Genomic DNA, 25,366 nt, shown 5'->3' on the forward strand with positions numbered 1-25,366 from the left:
AAAATTAAAGTCCCTACAAGTCGCGCAGTTAGAGAACTCAAACTCCTTCAAATGTGGTCTCCCCCCTTAAGTACATGTCCTTATCACACTGTATGTCGTAAGCAATTACTAAATTTCTTAAAATCGAATTAATTTAAACCTTGGATTTCCTTATCTAATTTTCGATATAGATTTATGATTCTATAAATGGGCGAATATCAGATGAAATTGCAGTCTATGCCTTATTGTTAGTCCGAACTGTACTCGTGTGTCGACCAAATATTACTAACTTTGTGAAAAGTCCCATATTCAAGGATATACCAAAATGAGACTAGGTAAAATAAAAGATTTTAGGGTTTAGTGTATTTTGAATGCTCGGACTTTCTCAACGTCGGTTTAAAAATACTTTCGAACGTAGAGTTGAAATTCCTTCTTTCGTCCTTTTCACAGCTGCTTAAACATTGCTTTTTCATACCATCGTCCTTGTTTTGTGCTAACCAGTAAATCAATAATTTTCTGATGGACTTAAGGTTGAACTACGAATCACATAAGTTCTTTTATTGCGAAATTTAAAGTGCAATAAGTGAATTGAAGGAAATTATAAGCACGTTTGAATTAATGAGGTGCCTATACTGCCACATCACTCCGCCCACAGCTGAACCCGGGAGCTCACCGAGCGAACCTGACGCTTTTTAAAATGATCGCCTGCTCATCGAAAACTTTCAACCTCGACGAGGAGACCTACTTGGGCCCGCCTTGAACGTCGAGTTTGGACGAGTGTTTGTCGAATTCTGAACTCTAAAGGAGCCCTCTTATGGTGGCTGCAGCGACCTTCGAGAATTCTCCACCCGAATGAGGACCTGTGAACACGTCTCGCGGTGTCTGGGGGTGTTGACCTCTATTGTCGCGTGTCGATAAATTGGAGTTTGTCTCAGCTTCGAAACCGCGTTTCTGATCAGACGCTTAACCCAGGTTTGATGTCCAGCGCAAGGGGCGGGGAAGCGCAAATTTTCCCCGTGCACTATCTCCGCCTGGCTGCCCTCGGAGGGCTGTGCGGATGCGAGGAGGACGAAAGGCCAGGACCGCGACCACGACGGGTGGTCGCGAGCCATTAAGGCGGCGTTCAGCGTTTGGTGTCGACGTTCCAGCATACTATCAGACTGTGGATGGTATACAGTTGTCCTATACCCTTTGAAGCTTGCCTAACTCCGTGAAAAGGGTAGACTCAAATCATATTGCCTGGTCCGTGATGATTACGCCTGGTACACCAAAGCGCGGGATCCACTCTCGACAGACGGCCTCGGTACATGATAGCTCCGTAATTTCGATCAGAGGTATTGCCTCAGAAAAGCCTGTCGATGATTGTAAGGCAATCCTTGAATTCGTGTGAGTCTCGCAAAGGGCCGATGAGGTCGAAATGGATGGTGAGGAAGCACTTGGTTGACCAAAGGTATACGCCGACTTCCTTTCTTACGTGCTTGTTGACCTTGGACCTCTGTCACGTGATGCATTGTCTGGCCAAAGAATTAATGTCCTTGTTTATGGACAGATAAGAGTATTTCCCACTGACTAACTGGATCATCATACTGATGCCTGGGTGCGCCGGATCGTGTATTGCGTGAAATACTTCCCTGGGAAATTCAGCCGGAATGAACGGCCCAGGTCCCTTATCTGAGATTTCGCAGAGTAAATAAGAATTTAAACCGAAAATAGGAAACTCATTGAGCTTGTTTTTGGGGTTTGTCTTCAAGCCTTGAAGCGCTGTGTGGCCTTTTTATATCTTGGGGAACGCGAGCGCGGCGGAATTCTCCACCCGGAGGAGGCTATGACCTCCCGGAGGCTATGACCTCCGAGATTCGAGATAAAGCATCTGCAACAACATCGTTTTTCCCAGCCACGTGTTAGATATCACAAGTAAACTGGCTGATATAATTCAAGTGCCGAAGTTGACTTCGAAAATAAGGGACTTGTGGTTCGTGAACACCGTAAACGGGGAGAATCGGAAGTATTTTATAGCGAGGTATGCGGCGATTAGCTTACGGTCGTAGGCGCAGATTGACTTGTTTTGAAAAAAAGCCCAACGGTTGCTAGGTTTGATTCACCCACTGGTGAAGAGCGGCGCCTATCGCTGATCCGAGGCATCAACGAACGCAGCTGGGGGAGCATCTGGCTGAAGAAATGCCAGCAGTGTTGCATCAACAAACTGTTACTAGACTGTCTCAAACGCATGGACGACCTCAACAGACCACGCAACCTCGTGGGAGTTTTTGGTTTTTGACCCAGACAAGTAGGCGTGGGGCAAGAAACGACGATAGAAGTTTAACTTGCCCAAAACCCTTCGCAGGTTCTTCACCGTAGTTGGCAGGGGAAGCTCTTAATCGCCTCAACGTTGTCTGAGTCAGGTTGGATACCATCAGGAGTTAACAAATGGTTGAGAAATTTTACTTGCTTCTGTAGAAATTTTCATTTCACAACATTTAGGACAAGTCAGGCCTCAAGGAGAAATAGAAAAATGCTATCATCATGGTCGAAGTACTTGAATTCGGATGAACAAGCGACCAAAACATCATCCATATAAACGAAACAAAAGTGCAAGTTTCGCAGGACAGAGTGGATGAGCCTCGTAAAAGTCTGTGCAACGTTGCACAAGGCGAAAGTGATCCTGGTGTTCTGGAAGGGTCCGAAAAGTGAGCAGATAGCCGTCCTCGGAATGTCTTCGGGAACAACAGGGATTTGATGGGCTAAATGCAACGTTGTGAAAATACGGGAGTTCTAAAGTGCGCAAAATCATGGAATGGGATTCAGACGCCTATAATCTGCACATGACCGCCATTCGCCGTTTTGCATAGGGACCAAATGAAGTGGAGAGGATCAACAGCTATTGGAAGGTCTGTAAATACCCTGATTCATCAAATCGTTAAACTCTTTCTTCGCAATGGTTAGCTTCTGAAGTGACAGTGGACGCACCTTTGAAAAAATTTGGGAGCTGGTAGTGTTGATGTGGTGCAGCACATCGTGCTTAACCGACTCGATGAAACTCATTTCCGTAGTAATGTTGCGGTAGTTTCTGAGGAGTGCGCGAAAGGAGTGGTCGCCAACGTCGTCGAAAATAATAGAGGAAGTGTCTTTTTTGCAAAAGAAAATTTTCACTGACGTCCGTAAAGAAGTTGCGAAGTCTATCAAGGCTTTGTCCTGCAGGTTGACCAACAGCCCATTGTCACACAGGAAGTCTGCGCCTAAAATGGGGGTACTACTGTCCGCCAGAACGGATCGCCACGAAAACGTTCGACGCAGTCCACCTGTCTATTAGCCATAGGTTCGGATGGGGGAGGAGTTCATGGCAGCCAGTCGTTGATTTTGTGGGATTAATGTATTTTGACGGGATACAGGTAGAACTGACACCTCAGCGCCCGTGTCGACCAGGAAAAGATGCCTGTTCGGGGGACGAATATTGTAAGATGACGTACTGCGCTTCGGGTAGCCGTCGCCGAGGTACCTAGCGGATGATACCAAATCGGCCAAGCCCGATGAGAGTCCGGGGTGCGACTATCCGAACACCCTTTACGGAAAGCAGACCTCAACCGTGATTGTGATCGAGGTCTACCTGTCGAACGCGAGCTTTGTGATCGCGACGGCCAGGATTGCTACCATTGCCTTAAGTTCGCCGACCTTCCAAGTCGTGTCTCGCGAAACCTCCGTGACGATACCATATACTTTGTCGGCCGTGGCGGACAACACCTCCAACGATCCTAAGTCCACGAAGACCAAGATGGCGCGGTGTTTCTCCGGGAGTTGTTGCCTTCAGTAGCAACTTTGAACCAAACCTATCCTTTTCGAAGTAAGTGGCCAGGGGTACGGTCATTAAGCTTCGCTTCCTCACTTACTGAAAGACGCCAGATCAGCTGCTCCTTCAGGCGGACGTGCGACCATTCCACAAGTACATCCGAAACAAGTCCGATGGTCTCTTTGTCGAGATCGAAGAGGGAGTGGTTGAAAAGCGTGGCGTCTGTTGTGACGCCAGGCAGCGTAAATCGCGCCTCCAATTGACAAAACCACTTCGCCAGATTGTGCTGCCAAAAGAAAGGCACCCTAGCCGCGACGATCCCCAACGGGGGCCTTCTCCTCGCGCGGCATATTCAATTATGTAAAAGGAGAGTGAAAACGAGCGGCGGTGAGGAATGTCCTGCTTCCGAATCGAACAGATTTTCCACACGTATCGATTCACGCCGCGCTCAAGCTGAATGTTAAACAATCGCGATGGTTTCACGTACTGCAACAAGTTGTCCGATTCACTCCCCTTTATTCAGTATCCAGCTTCCGTCCGTTGCGATCGATTTGGCGAGACAGAATCACCGCTGGGCGGGTTGAACCGTTGCCCTTTTTCCATTCAACTGTCGGAGTCACAATTTTAAGGGATATTCTTCCCCAATGAATTGAAACGAATTTTGTCCTCAATTTGTCTGGGTGAAGACTCGTGAAGCCTCGTCATATCGTCCATAGACAGCTGCCACTTCCACAAAAATATTGGGACTCTGAAAAATTAAAGTCAATGTATCACTAAACTATTGAGTCACTTTATATTAAGTCATTTGGTAACGTCATCAAAATTATGTATTTGCATTTATGCTTAACGATGTTTTGTTACAATTATTCAGATTATACTTTTTGGCAACGAATATGTTGTTCCCGTGATGGCAGGCTATTTAAGAGTGTCATTCTTGACCTTTCTCCTCCAGCCTCTTGCCAGGCCATCAGCTGATTCTACGGCCGTTCAATGCGGTGGCAGAGGCGAATTCTCGATGGCGTTCAGGGTTCGCACCTCCGATGTGCCGCCACAGCGGAGTTTAAAGAAAAAAATTAGAAATTTGCCCAAAAATTTAATGGTTTTCGGCATGGCAAAATTATATTGTTCATTCACTCCAAAGACTGGAGGGTCATTGTAAGGAGGAAGACATACGAAATCTGAAAAATTAAAGACAATAATAAGTGAAAAATGTCTCGTATTATTACTTACTGATACATATTTATGTATGTGCGAATCCGTGGGGTACAGGCTACCAAGTTCTAATGAAGAAGATCCGCGGGCGGCTCTTGTTGCAAATAATTACAACTCTTTTCCCGCAGCAGGAGCAGGACGAAAGAGAACCCCAACTGGCAGCTCAGCAGGACGTCTTCTCGATCCCTGATGTTACCGAAGAGGAACTTTGGGAAATCTGCAGACGTATTGGGGACAGCAAGGCTCCGGGATTGGACGGAATTCCGAACAAGGCTCTGAAGGTGGCGGTCAAGGCCAGACCAAGGTGGTTCGCAAGCACATTCGAATCGTGCATGGCGGAAGGAATATTTCCCGCCCAGTGGAAGAGGCAGAAGCTGGTGTTGCTACCGAAGCCCCGAAAACCACCCGGCGTGCCCTCTTCATATCGCCCTATTTGTCTCTTAGACACCATGGGGAAGATGTTGGAGAGGGTGATATACAACAGGCTGCTCCCGTTCATCGAGCTTGCGGGTGGTCTTTCAGAGCGGCAATATGGGTTTCGGCGAGCCCGTTCTACGGTCGATGCAATAGCAAAGGTCGTGGAATTGGCTCGAAATGCAATGGCCATGGGCAAATGCTGTGCTCTGGTGACGCTGGACGTCAAAAATGCTTTTAACTCAGCCAACTGGGGCTGGCCAAACTGGGTGTTCCTAGCTATTTGGGTCGGCTCATCGAGAGTTACTTTTCGGACAGACTTCTCTGGTACCCCGAGGACGTGGAGCTTTATGCAAATGAAGCCATTCTTACCATCAAGTCATGGTTACGAATGGCCAAGCTAGACCTGGCGGACGAAAAGACGGAGGCGGTCCTCATTACCAACTGGAGGGAAAACAACACAGTTACCATCCAGGTTGGTAATCGTGAGGTCGTTTCAAAGTCGGTTGTCAAATACCTGGGGGTGATGATCGATGCCAAGCTGAGTTTGAAGGGACACTTGGATTATGCGCGAGAGAAGGCAGCAAATGCCAGCTCATCCCTTGCAAGGATGATGCCTAACGTGGGAGGGCCGAAGTATAGTCGCAGGCTACTCATCGCGGGAGTGGTGAGGTCAATCCTGCTATACGCGGTCCCTGTCTGGGCTGGAGCGTTGAACCACGCTGTCAACCGGAGGAAGATAAGTTCGGCATACCGCCCAATTGCGCTAAGGGTGTGTGGCGCATTTAGGACGGCGTCGACGGAGGCAGTGTGTGTCATCGCGGGAATGATCCGTATAGATCTTCTAGCGGGCGAAGCACACTGGCTCTACGAAAAACGGAAGGCAAATCCAGCCGAAGTGAATGCGGATTTCCGAAAAGCCTTCAGGAGAGAGTGTGTGAGTGGCAACAACGATGGGATAACTCCGACAAGGGCAGGTGGACCCATACATTGATCCCGTGTATCGAGAAATGGGTCAACCGAAAGCACGGAGAATTAAATTACCACCTGACACAGTTCCTTACGGGATACGGTGGCTATAGGAAGTACTTGCATCGCTTCGAGTTGGACGAGTCTCCCAACTGTCCTGAATGCGGTGCTACACCCGAGGATCCGGAGCACGTTATGTTCCATTGTCCCAGATTTCTGCAGCAGAAAAGGAGGTTGAACAGCATCTTAGGGGCGGACATCGAGCCCTCGAACCTGGTGGAAGAGATGCTGAAGTCGGAGGGAAACTGGATGGCGGTAAATGAGGCAGTAGCCCTGGAGTTGGATCGAGCTCGGAAGGCGGCGTGACGGAGACGTGACATGGACGAGCTGGTATAGCGAAACAGAGCCTCCCCCGCGAAGTAATACTTCACGGAGGTCCCGCGGGGAGGGGCGGAAGAGTGGGGGTGGTTTTAGTGGGTGCTGCAACCTGGCGCAGCAGCGTCTTTCTAAGATTTCCACCTCCATCCATAAAAAAAAAAATATCTATGTATGTGGTCCCTAATACTATTATTATTGTTTGCGATGCCCCCTAACCCGAGCAATAAGTCAGAGATGGCCCCTCAGCACATTTCTAACCGACGAACACCGACGGTTAACAGGCTGTAACTCAAAAACTATTTCAGATACAATCTTGAAAATTTTATATGTTATCTTTAAAGGTATAAACTATAAAAAAAAATATAAAAGAAAAGAACGATTTTCTGAAAATTTCCTCCACTCAATAGAGAATGAATCAATAGAAAATTCTTGATTTGTAAATAACATTAACACCTTTCTTCATTTTATGCAGGAGTCAGCTTAAGATTGCTAATACCAACTTTAAGTATTCTCCTTGGTTGGAATGCAAACCATGTGTATGCAGTCGAATGCGAAGGCAGGGATCTATACACTCCGTTTCCGTTCGACGATGATAAAACAAAGTACAGGGTATGTTTCAGTAACACTGGAGATTCCAAGGAATATGATTGCCCAGACGATCTTAATTTCAACGAGGAACTAAGAAGCTGTGCGGCTGTTTTCATCCCAATGCCAAAGTGCACCTTTGAAGGAGAAAGATTTAAGAACCCTCTTGTTGATGATGATGATTGCATAAATTATATTGAATGTGATAAGGATCTGGTTTTTTTCACGGAAAGACAATGTAACACCGGTGAACACTTCAACCCACTTTATCAAGATTGTGTTCTTGAGGCTGAATATGACTGCGATATTGATATTCCCGATTGCTCCCATCCTGATTTCCAAAACAGAAAGTGGATTGACAAAGAAAGTTGTGACTCCTACTACGAATGCGTCGGAGATATTATTGTAAGTCGGACATGTCCCAGTGGAATGTACTTAGACGTGCACACTCAAGCTTGCATGTACAACTCCGCGGTCAATGGTGGATGCCAAGTTCCTAAGCCCCAGCCCAATTATCTAGTGAATGTTGAAACTATGTGCCAAGGTAATGTTGGAAAGTTTCTTCCGGATCCCCACTATTGTAAAGCTTATTACTATTGTGTCGACGAATCAACACCTTACTGGAGTCCCTGTTCAGACGGAAGATACTTTGAGAATGAAACTTGCACTAAAACACGAGCTAGTAGCTGCATTTGCGAAGACTTAACGTGGGGAGACTCTAGTCCAAAATCAGTGAATGTTCCACATCCTGATAGGACAAAATTTTATGTGTGTAAAAAAGGAGTACAAGCCGAGGAGAAGTCGTGTCCACCGGGTACCACCTTCAATGCAACGAAAAAGATGTGTTCTGCGTGATTTACAAGATATATTAACCGACCTGCTTTAAGTTTCACCGTATCCACTGAAAATAAAAAAAAGTTTTTAAAGTCAGTATTTTTTTTAATATCTTAAGTTTGGTTTAGCTTCGCAGATTCTTTAGAATGCGCTGAGAATTCCATGCAACGGAAAAGACTGCCAAAGATCAAAGCCAATTATCACATAAAAGAAGAGAATGCATTATGCCTGCAGCAGGCAACTTTCAAACTGCCATCAATCACCATCAACGGCGCAACAATCGGTGTCAGGTCTAGGCATGCCTTAGTAAGGAGCTCCAGACATCCCCTTTTACACCGAGGTCCACCAATTCTATATCCCTAAAAGTGGTCTGGCGTCCTGACCTACGCCAACGCTCCATCTCAAGCAGGGTCAGCCTCGTCTCCTTTTTTTACAGTAGACATTACCCTTACAGGCCTCCCAGGCAGGTTCAGCCTAACCCATACGGATTAGGTGACCCGCCCACCGCAATCTGTTGAGCCGGATTTTACCCACAACTAACCGTCGCGGTATCGCTCATAAATTTCGTTGTTATGTTGGCTATGGAATCGTTCGTCCTTAAGTAGGAGGTCAAAAATTCTCTCCCCCTAAGTTTGCAATTTTTCTTGCTAAGGACCTAGGCCTCTAAGGTTCTTTCATTGCAACCAACAACCACCTCCATTAATGTGAAGCCCAAGATCTGACGCCAATTGCCGCCTGCTCGATCTGGATGAGGGTAGACTGTGCGAGTATATTTCGTGTTGTCCCTCCCATAATGTAAATATCGTCAGCATAGGCCAGTATAAAGTCACAGTCACTTTTTCCGGGCCACTTTAAAGAGGACGCAAAATAGGGCATCCCTTTGTCTTAAGCCGTTGTTGATGTCGAATGGTCTCGAAATTCATCCCTGCTTTTATCTGATCTCGCACATGGATCAGGGTCAGCCTAGTCAATCTCATCAGTTTCGTGGGTATACCGAATTCTCTTGTGGCCGAGTACAGTTTTACCCTGGCTATGCTAGCATAGAGCGCATTGAAGTCGATGAAAAAATGGTGGAGCTGATGACCATATTCAAACAGGTTTTCATTACCTGACGCAGAGAGAAAATCTGATCTGTTGCTGATTTGCCTGAAGTGAAGCCTCTTTGGTATATCCGGCCTAGCAAGATAGCGAAAAATAGATGGTACCCAGTAACGTGATTCCTTTATAATTGCTTCACTGCGTGATATCCCCCTTTTTATGTATGAGACAGATAATGCCTCGTTGTCAATCGTCAGGCATTAATTGGTTGTCCCACACCTAAATATGTCACCTCCATATTTAACCAATTCGGCTGTAATTCCATCGGCTCCTGGCGACTTATGATTTTTTAGCCGATGAATTGGACGGACTGTTTCTTCCATGCTTGGTGGTGGTAATATTTGTCCGTTTTTTTCAGTTGAACGGACCTACAACTCACCGATACTTTGGTTGTTGAGTAGTTCATCAAAGTACTCAACCCATCGCTCCAACATTCCCATTCTGCCTGAAATCAGATTTCCCATTTTGTCTCGGCATGATGAGCACCAAAGTATATGAGGCTTCATCCTGCTGACTTGTTGGTAAAACTTCCGCGTTGTTGGTTCTTTTAGGCTTCCTTTTTCCTTCTGTGAAGTCGCTTCTTTGCTCGACGGGATTGATGATAGGCCCCTGTGTGCAACAGTGTTCTTTGCGACTGCAGCATTGTCCGATCTGTAGCATACTTCCATTTCGTTTCTAGCTTACATTCATTTAGGACCTCTGTTGACTGCGTTTATTTCGGCATCCATTTCCACCTTACAGGTGATGGGGAGGGCATTGTTGTGAATGGTTTCACTGTTCACTCACACCTCGCTGTCAAAGGCGATTACAGGACGGGATGGGGGGACGGGGGGAGGACGGGGAAGTGAAGCAAAGAATGAAGCCAGCATTGAATCGAGCATGGTGGTGGAATGCAGAATAAACGAGTTTTAGTTCGGACAACTGAGAGCGTCCAGATATCAAGATACTGAGAAGACACAATCCACCTTTTCGGGTTAAACGTTCGCGGGACGAAATATCGAAGCAATTTCTCGCGTTCTCAACCATTGCTCCCCTATTTTTCAATTTTCATATTTCGTCGTTGAACTAGTATCAGCCAGGTCTTCTAGCCGCGGATTTCCCACGTTATTTCGCCTTCCTGGCATCGCCGCGTGAAAAGTCTTCGATTTTCTGAATCTGGGCCCAGCCACTCTGGCCGCGGATTTTCCGAGATATCTCGCGTTTCCACCATCCCAGCGTGAACATTCTTGGATTTGCTGAATCTGGGTTGGCTCAAGGTTCGAACGAGGTCTCCCCCGCCGTAATCCGACGATTTTGCATTTTTGTCAATTTTGACGACCCGGGGGTCGTGGCAATTTTCAATTTTCCTCGAGTTCGCCCAGCCACTCTGGCCGCAGATTTTCCACATTACCTCGCGTTCCCGGCATCGCAGCGTGAAAAGTCTTCGATTTTCTGAATCTGGGCTGGCTCCCGGTTCGAACGAGATATCGCCCGAAGCAATCCGACGATTTTGCATTTTTGTCAATTTTGGCGACCCGGGAGTCGTGGAAATTTTCAATTTTCCTCGATTTCGCCCAGCCTCCCTGGCTGCAGATTTTCCACATTATCTCGTGTTCCCGGCATCGCAGCGTGAAAATTCTTGGATTTTCTGAACCTGGACTACCTCCCAGGTCGACCTAGATATCGCCCACCGCAATTCAATGATTTTGCATTTTTGCCAATTTTGACGCGCCGTCTTGGCCTGTACGGACTCGGAAGCACTGGAGGTGTTACCGACAAAGTGTTTGGTTTGCTTCCCGAAGGGAGCGTTCGGGTAGTCGTACGCCGGGACCCTCGTCGCCCTCAACGGTTTGTTAATACCATCCAAAATAGGGAGCTCAAGCGACTAAATGCACTACCGGACGCACGTTTAGAGCAGTAAAAAACTAAGCTCGCTGGGTGCCTTAGTGACGGCTACCCGAAACGCCGTACCTCGCGGCCTTAAAATGTTCGACGCCCTAAACAGACGTTGCTTCCTGGTCGACACGGGCACTGAGGTGTCGGTTCTTCCTGTACCCCGTCTGAAGAACATTATTCCGCGGACGTTACCGATCATCGCATTCGCATATTTCTCCGAAAGTTTCACAACATCACCACGGGAAATAGTTTCTCCAAGTCGGTGAAGCACGATGTGCAGCACCGTATCAATACCACCGGCTCTCCTATCTTCTCAAAAGTGCGTCCTCTTTCACCCAGCTGTTGTGAAGGGGGAGTTGGAAAATTTTATGAAACAGGGTATCTACAGACCATCAAACAGTTGTTGGTCCATCTACTTCATATGGTCCTTAAGCCAAACGGCGAATGAAGGCCATGTGGAGATTATAGGCGTCTGAATGCTCAGACAGTTCCAGACCGATATTCCATACCATTCATCCAGCAATCATTAACGGATTGTCGTGTTTTTACGGCTTTAGATCTAGCTAAGGCGTACCACCAAATCCCTGTAGCTCCCGAAGACATTCCGAAGGCGGCTTTTTGCAGACCTTTCGGGCTCTTAGAGTTGACCAGAATGACTTTCGGCTTTTACAACGCAACACAGACTTTCCAGAGGGTCATCCACTTTTTTTTACGAAACTTGAACTTTTGTTTCGAATTCATGATGTTTTGGTCGCTTCCGCTCACGAATCTGAGCACTTAGAGCATCTCGAGTGCATTTTTCAACGTCTCCCTAAGGCCGGACTTCTCTTAAACGCTGAAGAATGAAGATATTTACAGAAGCAGTTGAAATTTCTTGCCCATTTAGTTACCCCGGATGGTATCCAACCTGACCCAGACAAGGTTAAGGCTATTAAGAGTTTTTCACTACAAACCACGGTGAAGGATCTGCGAAGGTTCTTGGCATGTTGGGCCAAAAACTAAAGACTCCCGCGAGTTGCATGGTCTGCTGAAGCCGTCCGTGCGTGTTGTGGCAACACTGCTGCCATTTCCTCTCTCAGATGCTCTCGTAGCTGTGTTCGTCGCTGTCTCAGAGACTGCGGTAGGCGCCGTTCTTCACTAACAGGCCAATCAAATCTGGCAACCGTTGAACTTTTTTTCAAAACAGCTCAACCCAGCTCAACGTAACTACAGCGCCTATGATTGTGAACTACTCGCTGCGTACCTAGCTGTAAAATACTTCCGTTTCTCCCTTGAAGGCCGGTCGTTCACTATGTTCACGGACCACAAGCCCCTTACATTCACGCTTAGACAAAAGCACGACAAAGCGTCTTCGCGCCAACTTAGGCACTTGAGTTATATCAGCCAGGTTACTTCTAATATCCAACATGTGTCTGGTAACCACAATGTTGTTGCAGACCCTTGGTCTCGAACTTTGGAGGTCACAGTTCCCGCGCGTCGATTATACGGCAATTGCCGAGGCACAAAAAGGCGACGCAGATCTTCGGAGCCTGAAGGTAAACTTCAAATATAAATTCAAGGAGTTTCTTATTTTCGGCTCAAACTGAAATGAGGGACCCAGGCTATTCATTCCGATCGATTTTCGCAGGGAAATTTTCCACGCGATTCACGATGTTGCACACCCAGGCATCAGGACGACGAACCGGTTAGTCGGTTTACGCGGTTGCCTGAAGCAATACCTCTGTCTGACATTACGGCGCAATCGTGTGGCAAGGCCCACTGTCGAGAATGGATTCCGCGCTTTGGTGTTCCAGCCATCATCATCACGGACCAGGGAATGCATTCGAATCTACTCTTTTCGCGGAGTTAAGAAAGCTCCTTGTCTTTAAAGGCCATAGGACTTCTGCATACCATCCACAGTCCCATAGTTTACTGGAACGTTAGCACCGGACGCTGAAGGTTACTCTAATGGTCCACGACGATCCGGAGGAGTTCGCGGCCAACCCAGCGGAGATCGTTTTCGGGGAGAATCTACGCCTCTCCGCCGATCCTGTTCTGGACATCAGAGCAGGGTTAAACGACTCCAGAATCCTGCGTCTGCTTAGGGACGCGATTTCGAATATGGGGTCGACTTCACCGTCCAGAAACCCGACATTCTAGGTCAAAACCCCCAGGGATCTCGAGATGTGTGACCAGGCCTTTATCAAGGTGAACGCCCCTCGGAAGCCACTTCAACCACCATACGAGGGCCCCTTTTAAGTTCTGCAACGAGGGGCGAGGTGCAGCAAGTGGGTGTCCTTGTCGAGGCGCTTGCGAGAGCGCCCGCGAAGCGTCAGATTTCCCCATTGACGGGATTATGCAGACGGTTTGCTTCGCTGAACCCGCGCGGTTTCAGCTGGGGGCGAAGTGATGTGGGGGCATATCGGACACGCAAATCTAGGCGCCAACATGAATTCGCTTCCACCGCTGCATTCAATCGCCGCAGAAACAGCTGACGAACTGACATGAGACCGGGACGAATAAAATGTCAGGGATGACAGTTTTGTATCGAGAAGAGAATTAAGTCACGTCCGTCGAACAGAGAGAGTAAACGTAAAAAAATGTAACATTAACATAGAGAACATATCTGAACTTAAGGAAGAAAGAAATGTAGCTCTAACGGATTGAATTGATAGAATATGTTATGGTGACAGTGAGTAGAAAAAAGAGTGTTTAAATTTCGTATCGCTTCGGCTAGAAAACTCTGTTTATACAAGTGTGCGTTCCTCATTCAGTTCTAAGCGCTTCACTGATAAATGTTTATAGAGGTACCTAGAATTCTTAACTAATTGAACCACGAGTCCAAATAAAAGAAAGAACATATTTTTCGTTTGTGTTTTTTTATGATACTTAATTCTTTCGAAATTTTCCTACATTCGAAGAATTTCTACGCAGTTGATTACCATATATAGTATGTTAAATTTTATCTGCACCCCTTTATCTACCGTAAATAATGGCGCCTAATAAAATTTCTCGTAATTTCACTAAGGAAATAAATAATTTTCGTATCTAAAAAACTTTCTAGCAATCTGGATTCGATTCTAATGATTATAGATACGAATATAAAGATACAGCAATCACAACTGGCTAAAATTGAGCACAACACATGTCACGCCCCTGTTGGCAATTGCACTATATAAGATTATGTCCTATCTTTAAACTTTGGCATGTCCTTATCAAACTACATTTCTTAAAATTAAATTAATTTAAAGCTTAGATTTTATTATCTAATTTTTGGTAACGATTTGTGCTTATATAAATTGGGGGAACGTCAGATGAAATTGCAGTGTATACCGTATAATTAGTCCGACCTGTAGCTGTGCGTCAACCAAATATTCCAGCCTTTGTCAGAAGTCCCATTTTGGAGGATATACCAAAATGACACTAGGTGAAATAAAAGTTTTTAGATTTTAATGTATATTTTGTATGCTTGTAAAAATAATTCCTGGTTTCTCAAAAGCATCTTTGGTGGATTGTGGCGTCTTAGTGGCTTATTTGTGTTGAATGTGAAATCGAAGTTTCCTGAGCTTTTTCATCTTTTTCGAAGCTACTGATTGTGTTTAAACATATTTTTTTAAGAATTGCGGGGTCGTAAGTCCGCATCCACTTCATGTCGGATCGGACCAAATGAGAGCAACTTACTCCCTATTTTGTTAGTGTACGGACCCCTCGTTTAGGGCTTAGCACCCAAACTTCAAAAATATCAGTCAAAGACGGCTTTACGGTTTCTTACCAGAACAGAGGCAAATCATCAGATGTTGCCTCACCTCTACCCTGGGAGCAGCGTGACTAAAGCAATATGTTCAGCTCTGGTCAAGTTTTAGGCCAAAGTACGGGCGGATTGACGCTCAATATAATTCCTAGTCATGTCGTGTTCTGGGAATTATATAAAGGTCGCATTTAACATCTGTCATATTATCCGAGTCTACTTCCACCTCTCGGCTGAGAGAGTCGAGTTATCGGAGCTGAGTGTTTTCTCAAACTTCTGTGCCGAGTGTGTGCGGATATTCTGTCCGAAGTAAAGTGATAAAGACAGTTTTGAAAAAAATATAGTGATACAGACAATAGTAAAAAAGGTGACCCAGAAGAAGCGACACAAGGCTACCGATAGCTCAACCGGCGATCTGGAGCCAGAAAGCGCTGATGACAGAGAGGAGACAGCTTTCCAGGTGACGCTATCTAGTGACTGCGAGTCCGACTCCCAGGCGGGTTCTGACGCTTGGCGCAATCCGCGATTCGACCGCCCTGCGAAAGCAAAACAAGAGGCTCATGAGGAAGCCAACGGAAGCCCTCGAGAACGGCAGTCATTAAGTCGCCACCGTCCACATCGAGCAGGCACCAGTGGCGCCACTCGCCCTACCGTCCGGGTCCTACCCCAAGGCCTACCCCACACTCAGCGAGGCAAAGAAGCTGCATCCCGCCAGCACGATCGAAACAACCTCAACCTCGACAGCCGAGACCAGCTGCTGCAGCCTCATCTAAGAAGGAGTTAAGTCGAAGAATACCTACACTCGTGGTAGTCGAGAACTCGGTTGCCCTCAAAGGTATAACAGAACCCATGTCCCGTGCACTCCCTAATAACTACCTGATCAAGAAATCAAGTAGTTCAGACCAAATCATTACCAAAACGCCGGAAGATTACTGGATCGCAAAAAAATCCTCGTGGAAAAAAGAAATAAGTTCTTCACGTATACCCTCCCATCTGAGAAGACGACCAGCTTCATCCTCCGAGGCCTTCATACGACGTTCTCCCCTCAGGAGACCGTCAAAGAATTGAAGGCGCAAGGAGTCTCAAGCACCCCAGGCGCAAAACCCTTTGCCACGACCTGAGCAAAGACTAACAACATCAACCTCGACTTGTAGTTGTTCACTTTTGACGCGACCTTTAGCGAGGAACAGTTGCGAGAGGTGAAAGCCATCCTGCACATGATTGTTCGTTTCGAACAAATGAAAAACAAACAAGTGCTATAGTGCAAAAATTGTTAGCGCATCGGACACGCCGCAACCAACTGCCACCTTGCTTACAGTTGCGTTAAGTACACGGCCCTGGCGAATGCGCCACAATAGCCGAACAAGCACCGAAATGCGTTAACTACGGCAACGACCACCCCGCCTACTACAGAAAGTGCCCACGGTTCGTTCAGGTGGTGGCAAGGAGAAACGCACAAAAACGTGCGCCTCCCAACCACCCTCTCCCCACAACCACCTCCCGCCCCGCTGGTCGTCCTATCACAAACCGAGCCTTCTGTGCCCTTCGCCGACGCCGCACGAAGCGGAACCTCTTCCCATGCACCCAACCAGACTTCCTTGAATTTGCCTGGAAATCGCAAGAATTCCTGCAAATGTTCAACTCAATGGTCGGTATCTTGACATCCATTAATGGACGTTAAGATAACCGAGTTGAACATTAACTCAATCATCGGCCGAGCTTTTCCTTGGCAAGCGCAAACCCGATATAGTTCTCCTATGTGGAACTAGGCTGAACTATACATACAATCCTTACTTTACCAACTTCAACCTCTTCCAGGCTGACCGACCTCAGACCAATCCTCAAGGCTGCAGCAAATATGGCTTAACGCCCGTCCTCATCTCCGACCAATTCCATCTCCACAAATCCACCCACCTTCAAATCCATCGAAACCCCTCTAGTCACTTTCGAATCTCAATCAACTTCGGTCTTGTCGCCTCTGTTTACTGTCCCAACCAATCCCTCGACACTCTCGACTTACTCCGTATCGAGTCTCAACATTGCTTTCCCGGTAAACAATGGTCCCTGATTATCGGTGGAGATCTCAATGCCAGAGATCCGTCCTGGTTCGATGCACGCGGACCAGCTCCACCTTTTCCTCACAACCTCAGATCCCACCATCAACCTAGCCCATTTCAGCCCAGCCCTCCCGACCTACAATAGACCGCACTACCATTCCTACCTAAACCACTTCCTGATTAACAGTAACCTGACTTCCTCGAAACGGTCCCCGGCATCAGCGATGATGATACCATAATTCCCCGCATCAAACTCCGGAACAGAGTCGCTCATTTCACCCCACCTTCAGTTCCCGACTTCAAGCGCGCAAACTGGAAACACATCAACCTGGTTCACAAAACCAAACTTCAACCTCTCCTACTCCCATCCAACTGTACAGTTCCCAACGACTCCATTGACCTAACAGTTCGTCAATACACCGAAGCAATTCGCCAAGTATGCGACGAACTGATCCCATCCCGTCCATTGAACTACCGTAACCTAATTACCCTACCCGAAGACATCCTAACCGATATCCAATATAAAAAGGAATAGATACTCCGCAATCCTTTCACCTCCTCGCTGAATGCGCAGAAATCCGGCAGGTTCATCCGCGAGAAAATCCTCACCCTATACACCCAATATCTCGAACGAACTGAACCCTGGTACATACAGGGAACTCATGAAAACCTGCCCGCGATTAGGCAAATCAGTCCAACAAAACGCGATCCGACCCACAGAAAAAGTGTCCTCCAAGCCCATCACTGCACCCTCTACTTCCGTGAACCAAGTTTCGACAACGAGGTAAGCGGAAAGATCTCCCAACTCCTAGCCCACCCTTCCTACCTCATTCCCCGATCCGCACAAAATCCGTTCACCTACGCCCTCGCCGACCCAAGTCAACGAGAAAATATCTACAAAACCGAAGACCGTTCCAAGTACATCTCCAACCAGATAATCTACGACTCCTGTCAAACGTCCCACATCGACGCCGTCACACCCGTCAAATCCTTCTATCTCTGCAGTCCCGAAACCTCCTTTTCGACCCCGACGGTAGAGTAATCTTCTACAGCGGCATCTATTCCTCATCCCAGTTTTCAAAACCCACCCATCCTTAGCGCTACTCCTAGCTTCCTTTTCCAAACCCCTCCCGCATGCTCTCCATCCCAGCCCACATCCTAACTCCTTCCCCCGCCCGCCCGTTTTTATATAAAAATCAACGAGTGGAGATTTTTTTCGAATCTCCCTCCAGAACACTGTCATAAGGAATATATCCTCAAGAATCCTGTTCACCGCGGTATTCAGCTGGCCTTGAGTGAATGCAATACGGCAAAATATTCAATACGCTCATCATAGAATGAATCACATTTAAGGGGGATGGCCCAAAAATGTTAACATGCACGATGAAGAGCAAACGCTTCGTTATTGAAAGAAGATTGAGCGCGACGAATTATTGGGTCAACAGGTTCCAGGTTTGGGTAGAGTAAGCGGGTGAAGCGTTCTGATATAAGATACTTTTATCCAGCTTGTATTCGACTTCCAGCAAGTTTTTCGGTCAGTTCTGCAAAACAATGCAGGGAGGACTTACGGGCGTTCGATTCGTACATTTGGGATTTGGATAAGCCTAAGTAAATGTTCATTGGACCTCAATCGAACTTCTTCCTTTTTTCCCTATAGAGGATGCAAATAAACCAGAAATGTCGCTCACAGTACCTGCTGCCATAATTATAATGCAGTTAAGTTAAGTCCTTTAGGGTTTACCGTGAGCACTTGTCTAGACGACTTAATCCCACGGTGTTCTTAAGACACGGATTGATTTTGTGACCACAATCAGAGCTCCGCTGAGACAAGCAACAACGGTACCAGTCTATACCAAGTGCATGGCTTAGCACTCATACTGGTGGATGCAAGACCTACCTAAATCTCTACCGAAGTAAGGAGTACGGCACCCGTGTAGAAACGCAGCACCACGCCGAGGCCCAAAGTTCTCTTCTCGCTTGAGCATAACCAACAACCCCCATGAAGCTCCCACTAGGGGGCCGACCGCAAAAAACCGAGCTGTTCTCTCATACAACGGGAGTTCACCCGAAGTATGAGAGTCCAGGGGCTATCTCGGTTCCCATGGTACCAGTATACCCCTGGCGAGGTTTCGTGACCAATTTGCCAGTTCAGATGAGTCCCGTGCTGACTCGGGTTGATCGCCCTGATTGGGCCTTTGGAGCATTATCTACTGCATCACGGCCGGCAAGCCAAAGTGAGTACAGCGTCTCCCAGTGCGACCACTATGGAGGTTCTCCTCGGCCACTTGGTTTTGGTTTGGTCGACAGGGTTGCTGCTCCATCCTCCCCACCACCACCTCTGAGCACCCATAATTAGTGCAGAATGGAATCCTCGTATCGGAACGGACGCCATTTGAGATCCTTGATCAGGAAGCAAAGAAACCATGTCGAGTGTTCGGGAGACAAGCCGCAGAGAACGTGTTACTTCCCTTCGCTAATTGCACTCGAAGAATAACACGGAATTCTTTTCTGCATCCAGCGATGTTTTTACCTTAGATTAAGCTAAGCTAAGGTGGTCAAAGGGTAGTATAGGTCCCAGGACGAAACATAGATTGGTACCCAAGATGGAGCATAAAACCTGGGAAATGCCTGCTGAACCAACACCAACAGCTCTAGTACCAAACTCTATCTTCACCTCCACGTGGTGACCGCTGAGAGTTCTTTCTTAACGAAAAACTGCAGACGGGGAATGATGAAGGCGATTCTCCCGCACCTAAAAGCGGGACAAACTGTACCAACTGGTATTCCAGTTTGGAGGTGGGTGGGGCTGACAACCCTACACGGAAAACCGAAGCTACGAAGCCACAACAGGAGCCTCGGACTGGACGCATTAAACAACGACGGACCCGGCAACGACAGCGGAATAACGATTTGCGCATTTTCTCATGGAGCGTGCGCTCCCTGTACAGAGATGAAGCTGCTGAGCGGTTAGCCTATACCCTGTCCCAATATAGGGCTGATGTAACAGCGTTACAGGAGATGTATTGGACAGGGGTCGGTTTCCTGGAGAAGAGTCGCTACACCATATATTACAGTGGCCATCCAGTAAACCATGTGCTCGGAGTATCATACTTGGGAATTTTAACAGCCAAGTAGGGAAGGAGCCCGTATTCAGCCGATAATTTGACTCCCATAGATTACACCAAAATACAAGTGATAACGTACTGCGGATTATCCAAGCAATGTCATAGGAAATGGTTGTTGGAAGTACCTGGTTTGTGTGGAAGGCGGTCCACAAACATACATGGGCCTCTCCAGACGGGACCACTTTCAACCAAATTGACCACGTGTTGCCTTGATGAATGCCACAACAGACAGCGGGGCCAATATAGACTCGGATCTCGTTGACATGGTGTCCCCAAGCTCGAATAACAACACCACGCAGAATTCTCTCCGACAATCAGGTGAGAGTGAACACTGAAGCGATCCACAACACAACCCTCCCCAACACCTTTAAGAGGGAAATGGATGCCGCAATAACCGCAGTCAACAGAGGACCTGGAGATGAAGCATCAACAAATGATCTTCACCACCACCTGCAGAACATTATTATTGATAAGGCCACAAACATACTCGGCCCCAGCTGCGAAAGGAATCGGAATGGCTGGTTCGACGATGAATGTAAGCTAGCAACGGAACGGAAGAATGCTGCATACCGAGTAATGTTGACCTGGGCACACGCGGAGACTTATCACGAACTCCATCGAGCGGAGAAGCGACTTCACAGACGGAAAAGGGAAGCTTCAGAGAACCAACAAGTCTGTGAACTCAAAAAGCACAGGGAGCAACCGCACCAGGCGCGGAAGTTTTACCAATAAGTCTGCAGGATGAAGCCTTATACAGCTCGATGGTCGGCCTGCCGAGACAAAGAGGGAAATCTGATTCCGACAGAATAGGCATATTGGAGTGATGGGTTGAGTACTTTGATGAGCTACTGAATAACCAGAATATCGACGAGTTGGAGGTCCCGCCAAATGAAGACGACGGACAAATATTGCCACCACCATGTTTAGGAGAAACAGTCCGTGCAATTCACCGGCTAAAAAATCATAAGTCAGCAGGAGCCGATGGAATTACAGCCGAATTGGTTAAATATGGAGGCGACCAATTACACCAAGTGGTTCATCAGCTTGTGCTCAAGGTATGGACAGCAAATCAATGCCTGACGATTGACAAAGAGGCGTTATGTGTCTCATACATAAAATCACGTTGCTGAGTACCATCTATAAGATATTCTCCTCTATCTTGCTAGACCCAGAACATCATTGACCCATACCAAAGAGGCTTCACTCCAGGCAAATCAGCAACAGATCAGATTCTCTCTGCGCGGCAAGCGCAATATGGAGTATGGAAACTAGTTGCACCATCTTTTCATTGACTTTAAAGCCGCCTATGATAACATGGCCAGGGTAAAACATGGACATCATCAACGGTCTACGGCAAGGGGATGCCCTATCATGCGTCTTCTTTAACCTGACCCTGGAGAAAGTGATCCGTGATGCTGAGGTAAATGCGAGAGGTACGACCCTCTTTAAGTCCACCCAACTGCAGGCCTATGCTGACGATATCGACATCATGGGAAGAACCACCCGAGATGTACAAACTGCCTTCATCCCGCTCAAGCAGGCGCCAGCTGATCTTGGGCTGCACATCAATCAAAGGCAAGACAAAGTATATGGTGGCAACGTCAGCACCGAAAAACAACCAACAACATCAAACCGCACTGGTCAAACGCGAAGAATAAAGATAGGAGACTACAACTTTGAGACTGTTGACAATTTCTCCTATCTAGGGTCGAAAATCACAACCGATAACAGCTACGATAACGAAATCCGCGCACGGTTGTTGTCAGCCAACAGAGCCTATTTCAGCTTACAAAGACTGTTCCGTTCGAAACGTCTCACCATAGGGTCAAAGATCTTACTGTACAAGACAATGATCTTGCTAGTCTTCATGTATTCCTCGGAGACTTGGGTTCTGAGTGAGAAGAATTGACAACTCTTGGCCGAGTTCGAGAGGAGAATCCTCCGAAGAATTTTTGGCCCCCTACATGAGGATGGATGATTCCGTAGCCTACATAACGATGAAATCTAAGAGCGATACCATGACCGTCCGGTTGTGGATAAAATCCGGCTCAAGAGGTTACGGTGGGCGGGTCACTTAATCGGTATGGATGAGGATGATCCCACCCGGAAAGTCTATAAGGCAATATCTATGGTAGAAAAAGAAGACGAGGCAGACCCTGCCTAAGATGAAGTGACAGCGTAGGTCAGGACGCCAGACAGCTTTTAAGGATATCGAATTGGTGGACCTCGGCGCCAAACCGGGATGTCTTGAGTTCCTTATTAAGGCAGGCCTAGACCGGATACTGGTTGTTGCGCCGTTGATGATGATGAAGATGAAGGTAGTACATAAGTTAGGTTAATTTAGCTATGTAGGGAAAAAATGTTGTTTAGCGACGCGCTTCGGTCATGCTGCTCCCAGGGCAGAGGTGAGGCAGCGTCTGACGATTCGTTTCTGTCCTGGTAAGAAACCGTAAAGCCCTCTTCGCCTAATATTTATCATTGTGTTTGTTTTAAATAGTAGAAGTTGTAAACCAATTCCGATCTTTATTTGAGAAATCTAATTGGGTTAAACCAGTTCATTTCCATACTATGAAGAAGATCAGAAAAGGTTCAGTTGTTGATTCACTCTATTTTCATGCAATGTTTGCTGCCAAACATCAAATGAGTTCCTGTCACTCATTTAGTCAATTTTTCATTTCACTTTTTCCCTGCTCAATGGATAACTTTAATACTTTATTTTCTTCCATGTAGGAATCATCTTAAGATTACTAATTCCAACTTTAGGGATTCTCCTTGCTTGGAATATCAACCATGTGTATGCAGCGGAATGCGAAGGTCACGATCTATATGTTCCGTATCCATTCCCTGGTAATCAAGAAAAGTACCAAGTATGCTTCAGTGAGACCGGCGATTTTAAGGACTATGATTGTCCACCATATCTTATTTTTAACGGGAGAACAAAGAGCTGTACTGTTTATTTAGGCAATCTACTCAAATGCACCAGTGTAGGTGAGAATATTGAAAATCCCCATGCTGTTGAGTGCGAAGATTATTTTACATGTGGAATTGACATGATCCCATCCCCCCGACCGTGTGGTTCCAGTGAATACTTCAACCCCCTTGTGCAAAGTTGTGTTCCCAAGGCTGATTATAACTGCAAGGACGATATTCCTGACTGTTCTAAGCCGGAATTCCGGAATAGAATGTGGGTAAACAAAGAAAGTTGTGAATCCTTCTACGAATGCAGCGGAAATATCCTTGTAAGCCGAAAATGTCCCAGTAAAATGTTCTTCAATGCACACACTCAATCTTGCATGCATAACGTCGGTAATGAGTGCAAAGTTCCTGATTACAACTCCGATTTACTAGTGAAACTTGACACTATGTGCAAAGGAAATGTTGGAAAATTTCTTCCGGATCCCTACTACTGTAAAGCTTACTACTATTGTATCGACGAATCAACCCCTTACTGGCAATATTGTAACAACGATAGATATTTTTCGAATGGATCGTGCAGTATAACAAGGCCTAGCAGCTGCATTTGCGAAGATCTAACGTGGGAAGACTCTGACCCAGATTCAGTGAATGTTCCACATCCTGATAATACAAAATATTACGTGTGCAGAGAAAGAAGACAACCCGAGGAGAAGACGTGTCCCGCGGGCACCACCTACAATGTAACAAAAAAAATGTGTTCCATGTAATTCAGAAAATATATCAAACAACCTGCATTAAGCACCACCCTATCCATTGAAAATAAATTGGAAAATTTTATTGTTTGTCCCAGTGTAGTATATTCTTGCGGAAAATTACATGTTTTGGAAAAGACTTTCAAAGCTCGAAGCCAAATATCACCTAACATCTCAGAGGCCTTTTGTGGCCGTAAGTTACTTTCATACTTTCTTGGTGCCGAAACAAGTTAAATTTGTGGTTGTCTTGACCTAACCTTAGATTAACGTACTTCCCCCTCCCCTGTGTAATACTTTAGCAAGCTACATTGTGGGGAATACCTTGGTATACCTTGGAAGCTGAAGAGGGAAGAGGACGATTTTGGCGCGCAAGCTTAAGTAGGTAGGTAGGTATCAGTGGCCGCGTGCGCTGTTTTGATGCCACAAACTCCTCAGATTATGACTAATGTTATGAGAGCAGGGAGGCAGAGTCCAGCGGGCACAGATCTTCGGAGCCATCCCGTAGCATTCACGAAGGAAAGCACCTCTCCCACCCTACAGCTAGAAATCTCTCTGAGGTCCCAAAGAATGGTTTACTCAGCGTCCGCAACCTAGCTGCGCAATTGCAGAGGAAGTGACTGAGGGCCCGCGTTCCTTCTCCGAAACTTCGACAATACGAAGGGTATACCGAGCCTGGCGGCATGGTCCCCAATGGGCCAGTGCACCGTGCAGACCACCCCGTCTGGCTCTCGTGATCGGGCTATACTATAAGTAGGCCAAATCCTGCGTGTGGTTTGAGTAGATTCCGCTCTTGACAGTCGCTAGTGAGACACCGATTGTACCCGCCGATGGAGTGTCCAGAGCAGCACCTGCCCAACTCGTCAACCCGCTCATTTCCGTTAATATTCCTGTGCCCGGGAACCCAGAGGAGGGTGACCTTAAGCGCGCTGCTCAGACTGTTCAGCGCGTTTCTGCACTGCTCCACCAACCTGGAGGATGTGGTCGCTGAGTACAAGACCTTGGCTGTCGAGCAAAATGACTGTGTTACGCTTAGGGGCTCCGATCATGCTCCAGCCATCGACAGACTTCCGCTTGGAATACACTAGCAAAACTTGGAAGACCATACGACTCCGAAACACTATGTGTATTCGAGTCCCCGCGGACTCCAGAGACCATCTTTGAGTCATCGGTGAAGAATATTGAGTCATGAGCCGTGTTGCAAACGCAGCCGGTCATCCACTCTACTCTGGTTGGAACATCCACAGCAAATTTTCTAGCGAAGTTAAGCTTGCGCGTGGCATAGTACATTGGGAATACCCGGATTTCCCGGTATACTTCGTCTAGAATGTTACTGTGGCCATGGAACTTCGTCGTCCAGTATCCGAACTCTCGTAATCTGACGGTAATGCATGCTACTACGTATTTAATGTCGAGGTCTAGGGGAGGAGATGCTAGATTACTTTGAGAAAATCTGCCGGCCAGAAATGCAGACCTCCACACGCCGTTCTTTGTATCCTATTAAACTTCGTTCTATTGTCCTTTAGCTCAAAGACTGTCAGCATACAATAGAGCTGTACGTTAGGTTTGAACGCGCCACAGCGATAAACATCCAAAGACACATCCTCGACCGGAGACGCCATTTCATTGCAAAGGTTCTCTTGAAGGCAAAGAAGGCTATACAA

The 25,366-nt window shown here is 46.9% G+C and overlaps 2 protein-coding genes across 2 annotated transcripts; both read left to right on the forward strand.

The window, feature by feature from the left end:
* Nucleotides 1–304: 304 nt before the first annotated feature.
* LOC119647606 lies at nt 305–8,237 on the forward strand. Its single transcript, XM_038048637.1, has 2 exons — nt 305–314; nt 7,209–8,237. Exons 1-2 carry the CDS (start codon nt 305–307, stop codon nt 8,174–8,176), a joined length of 978 nt encoding a protein of 325 aa, XP_037904565.1. The 3' UTR covers nt 8,177–8,237.
* A 6,165-nt stretch (nt 8,238–14,402) lies between these two features.
* LOC119648283 (peritrophin-48-like) lies at nt 14,403–23,799 on the forward strand. The gene is made up of 2 exons (XM_038049938.1): nt 14,403–14,534; nt 22,768–23,799. The coding sequence occupies exons 1-2, from the start codon at nt 14,525–14,527 to the stop codon at nt 23,718–23,720; spliced, it is 963 nt and encodes a 320-aa protein (XP_037905866.1). The 5' UTR covers nt 14,403–14,524; the 3' UTR covers nt 23,721–23,799.
* Nucleotides 23,800–25,366: the final 1,567 nt, after the last annotated feature.

Source organism: Hermetia illucens, chromosome 2 (assembly GCF_905115235.1).
Source record: "Hermetia illucens chromosome 2, iHerIll2.2.curated.20191125, whole genome shotgun sequence".
In the NCBI taxonomy this organism is placed as follows: Eukaryota; Metazoa; Arthropoda; class Insecta; order Diptera; family Stratiomyidae; genus Hermetia; species Hermetia illucens.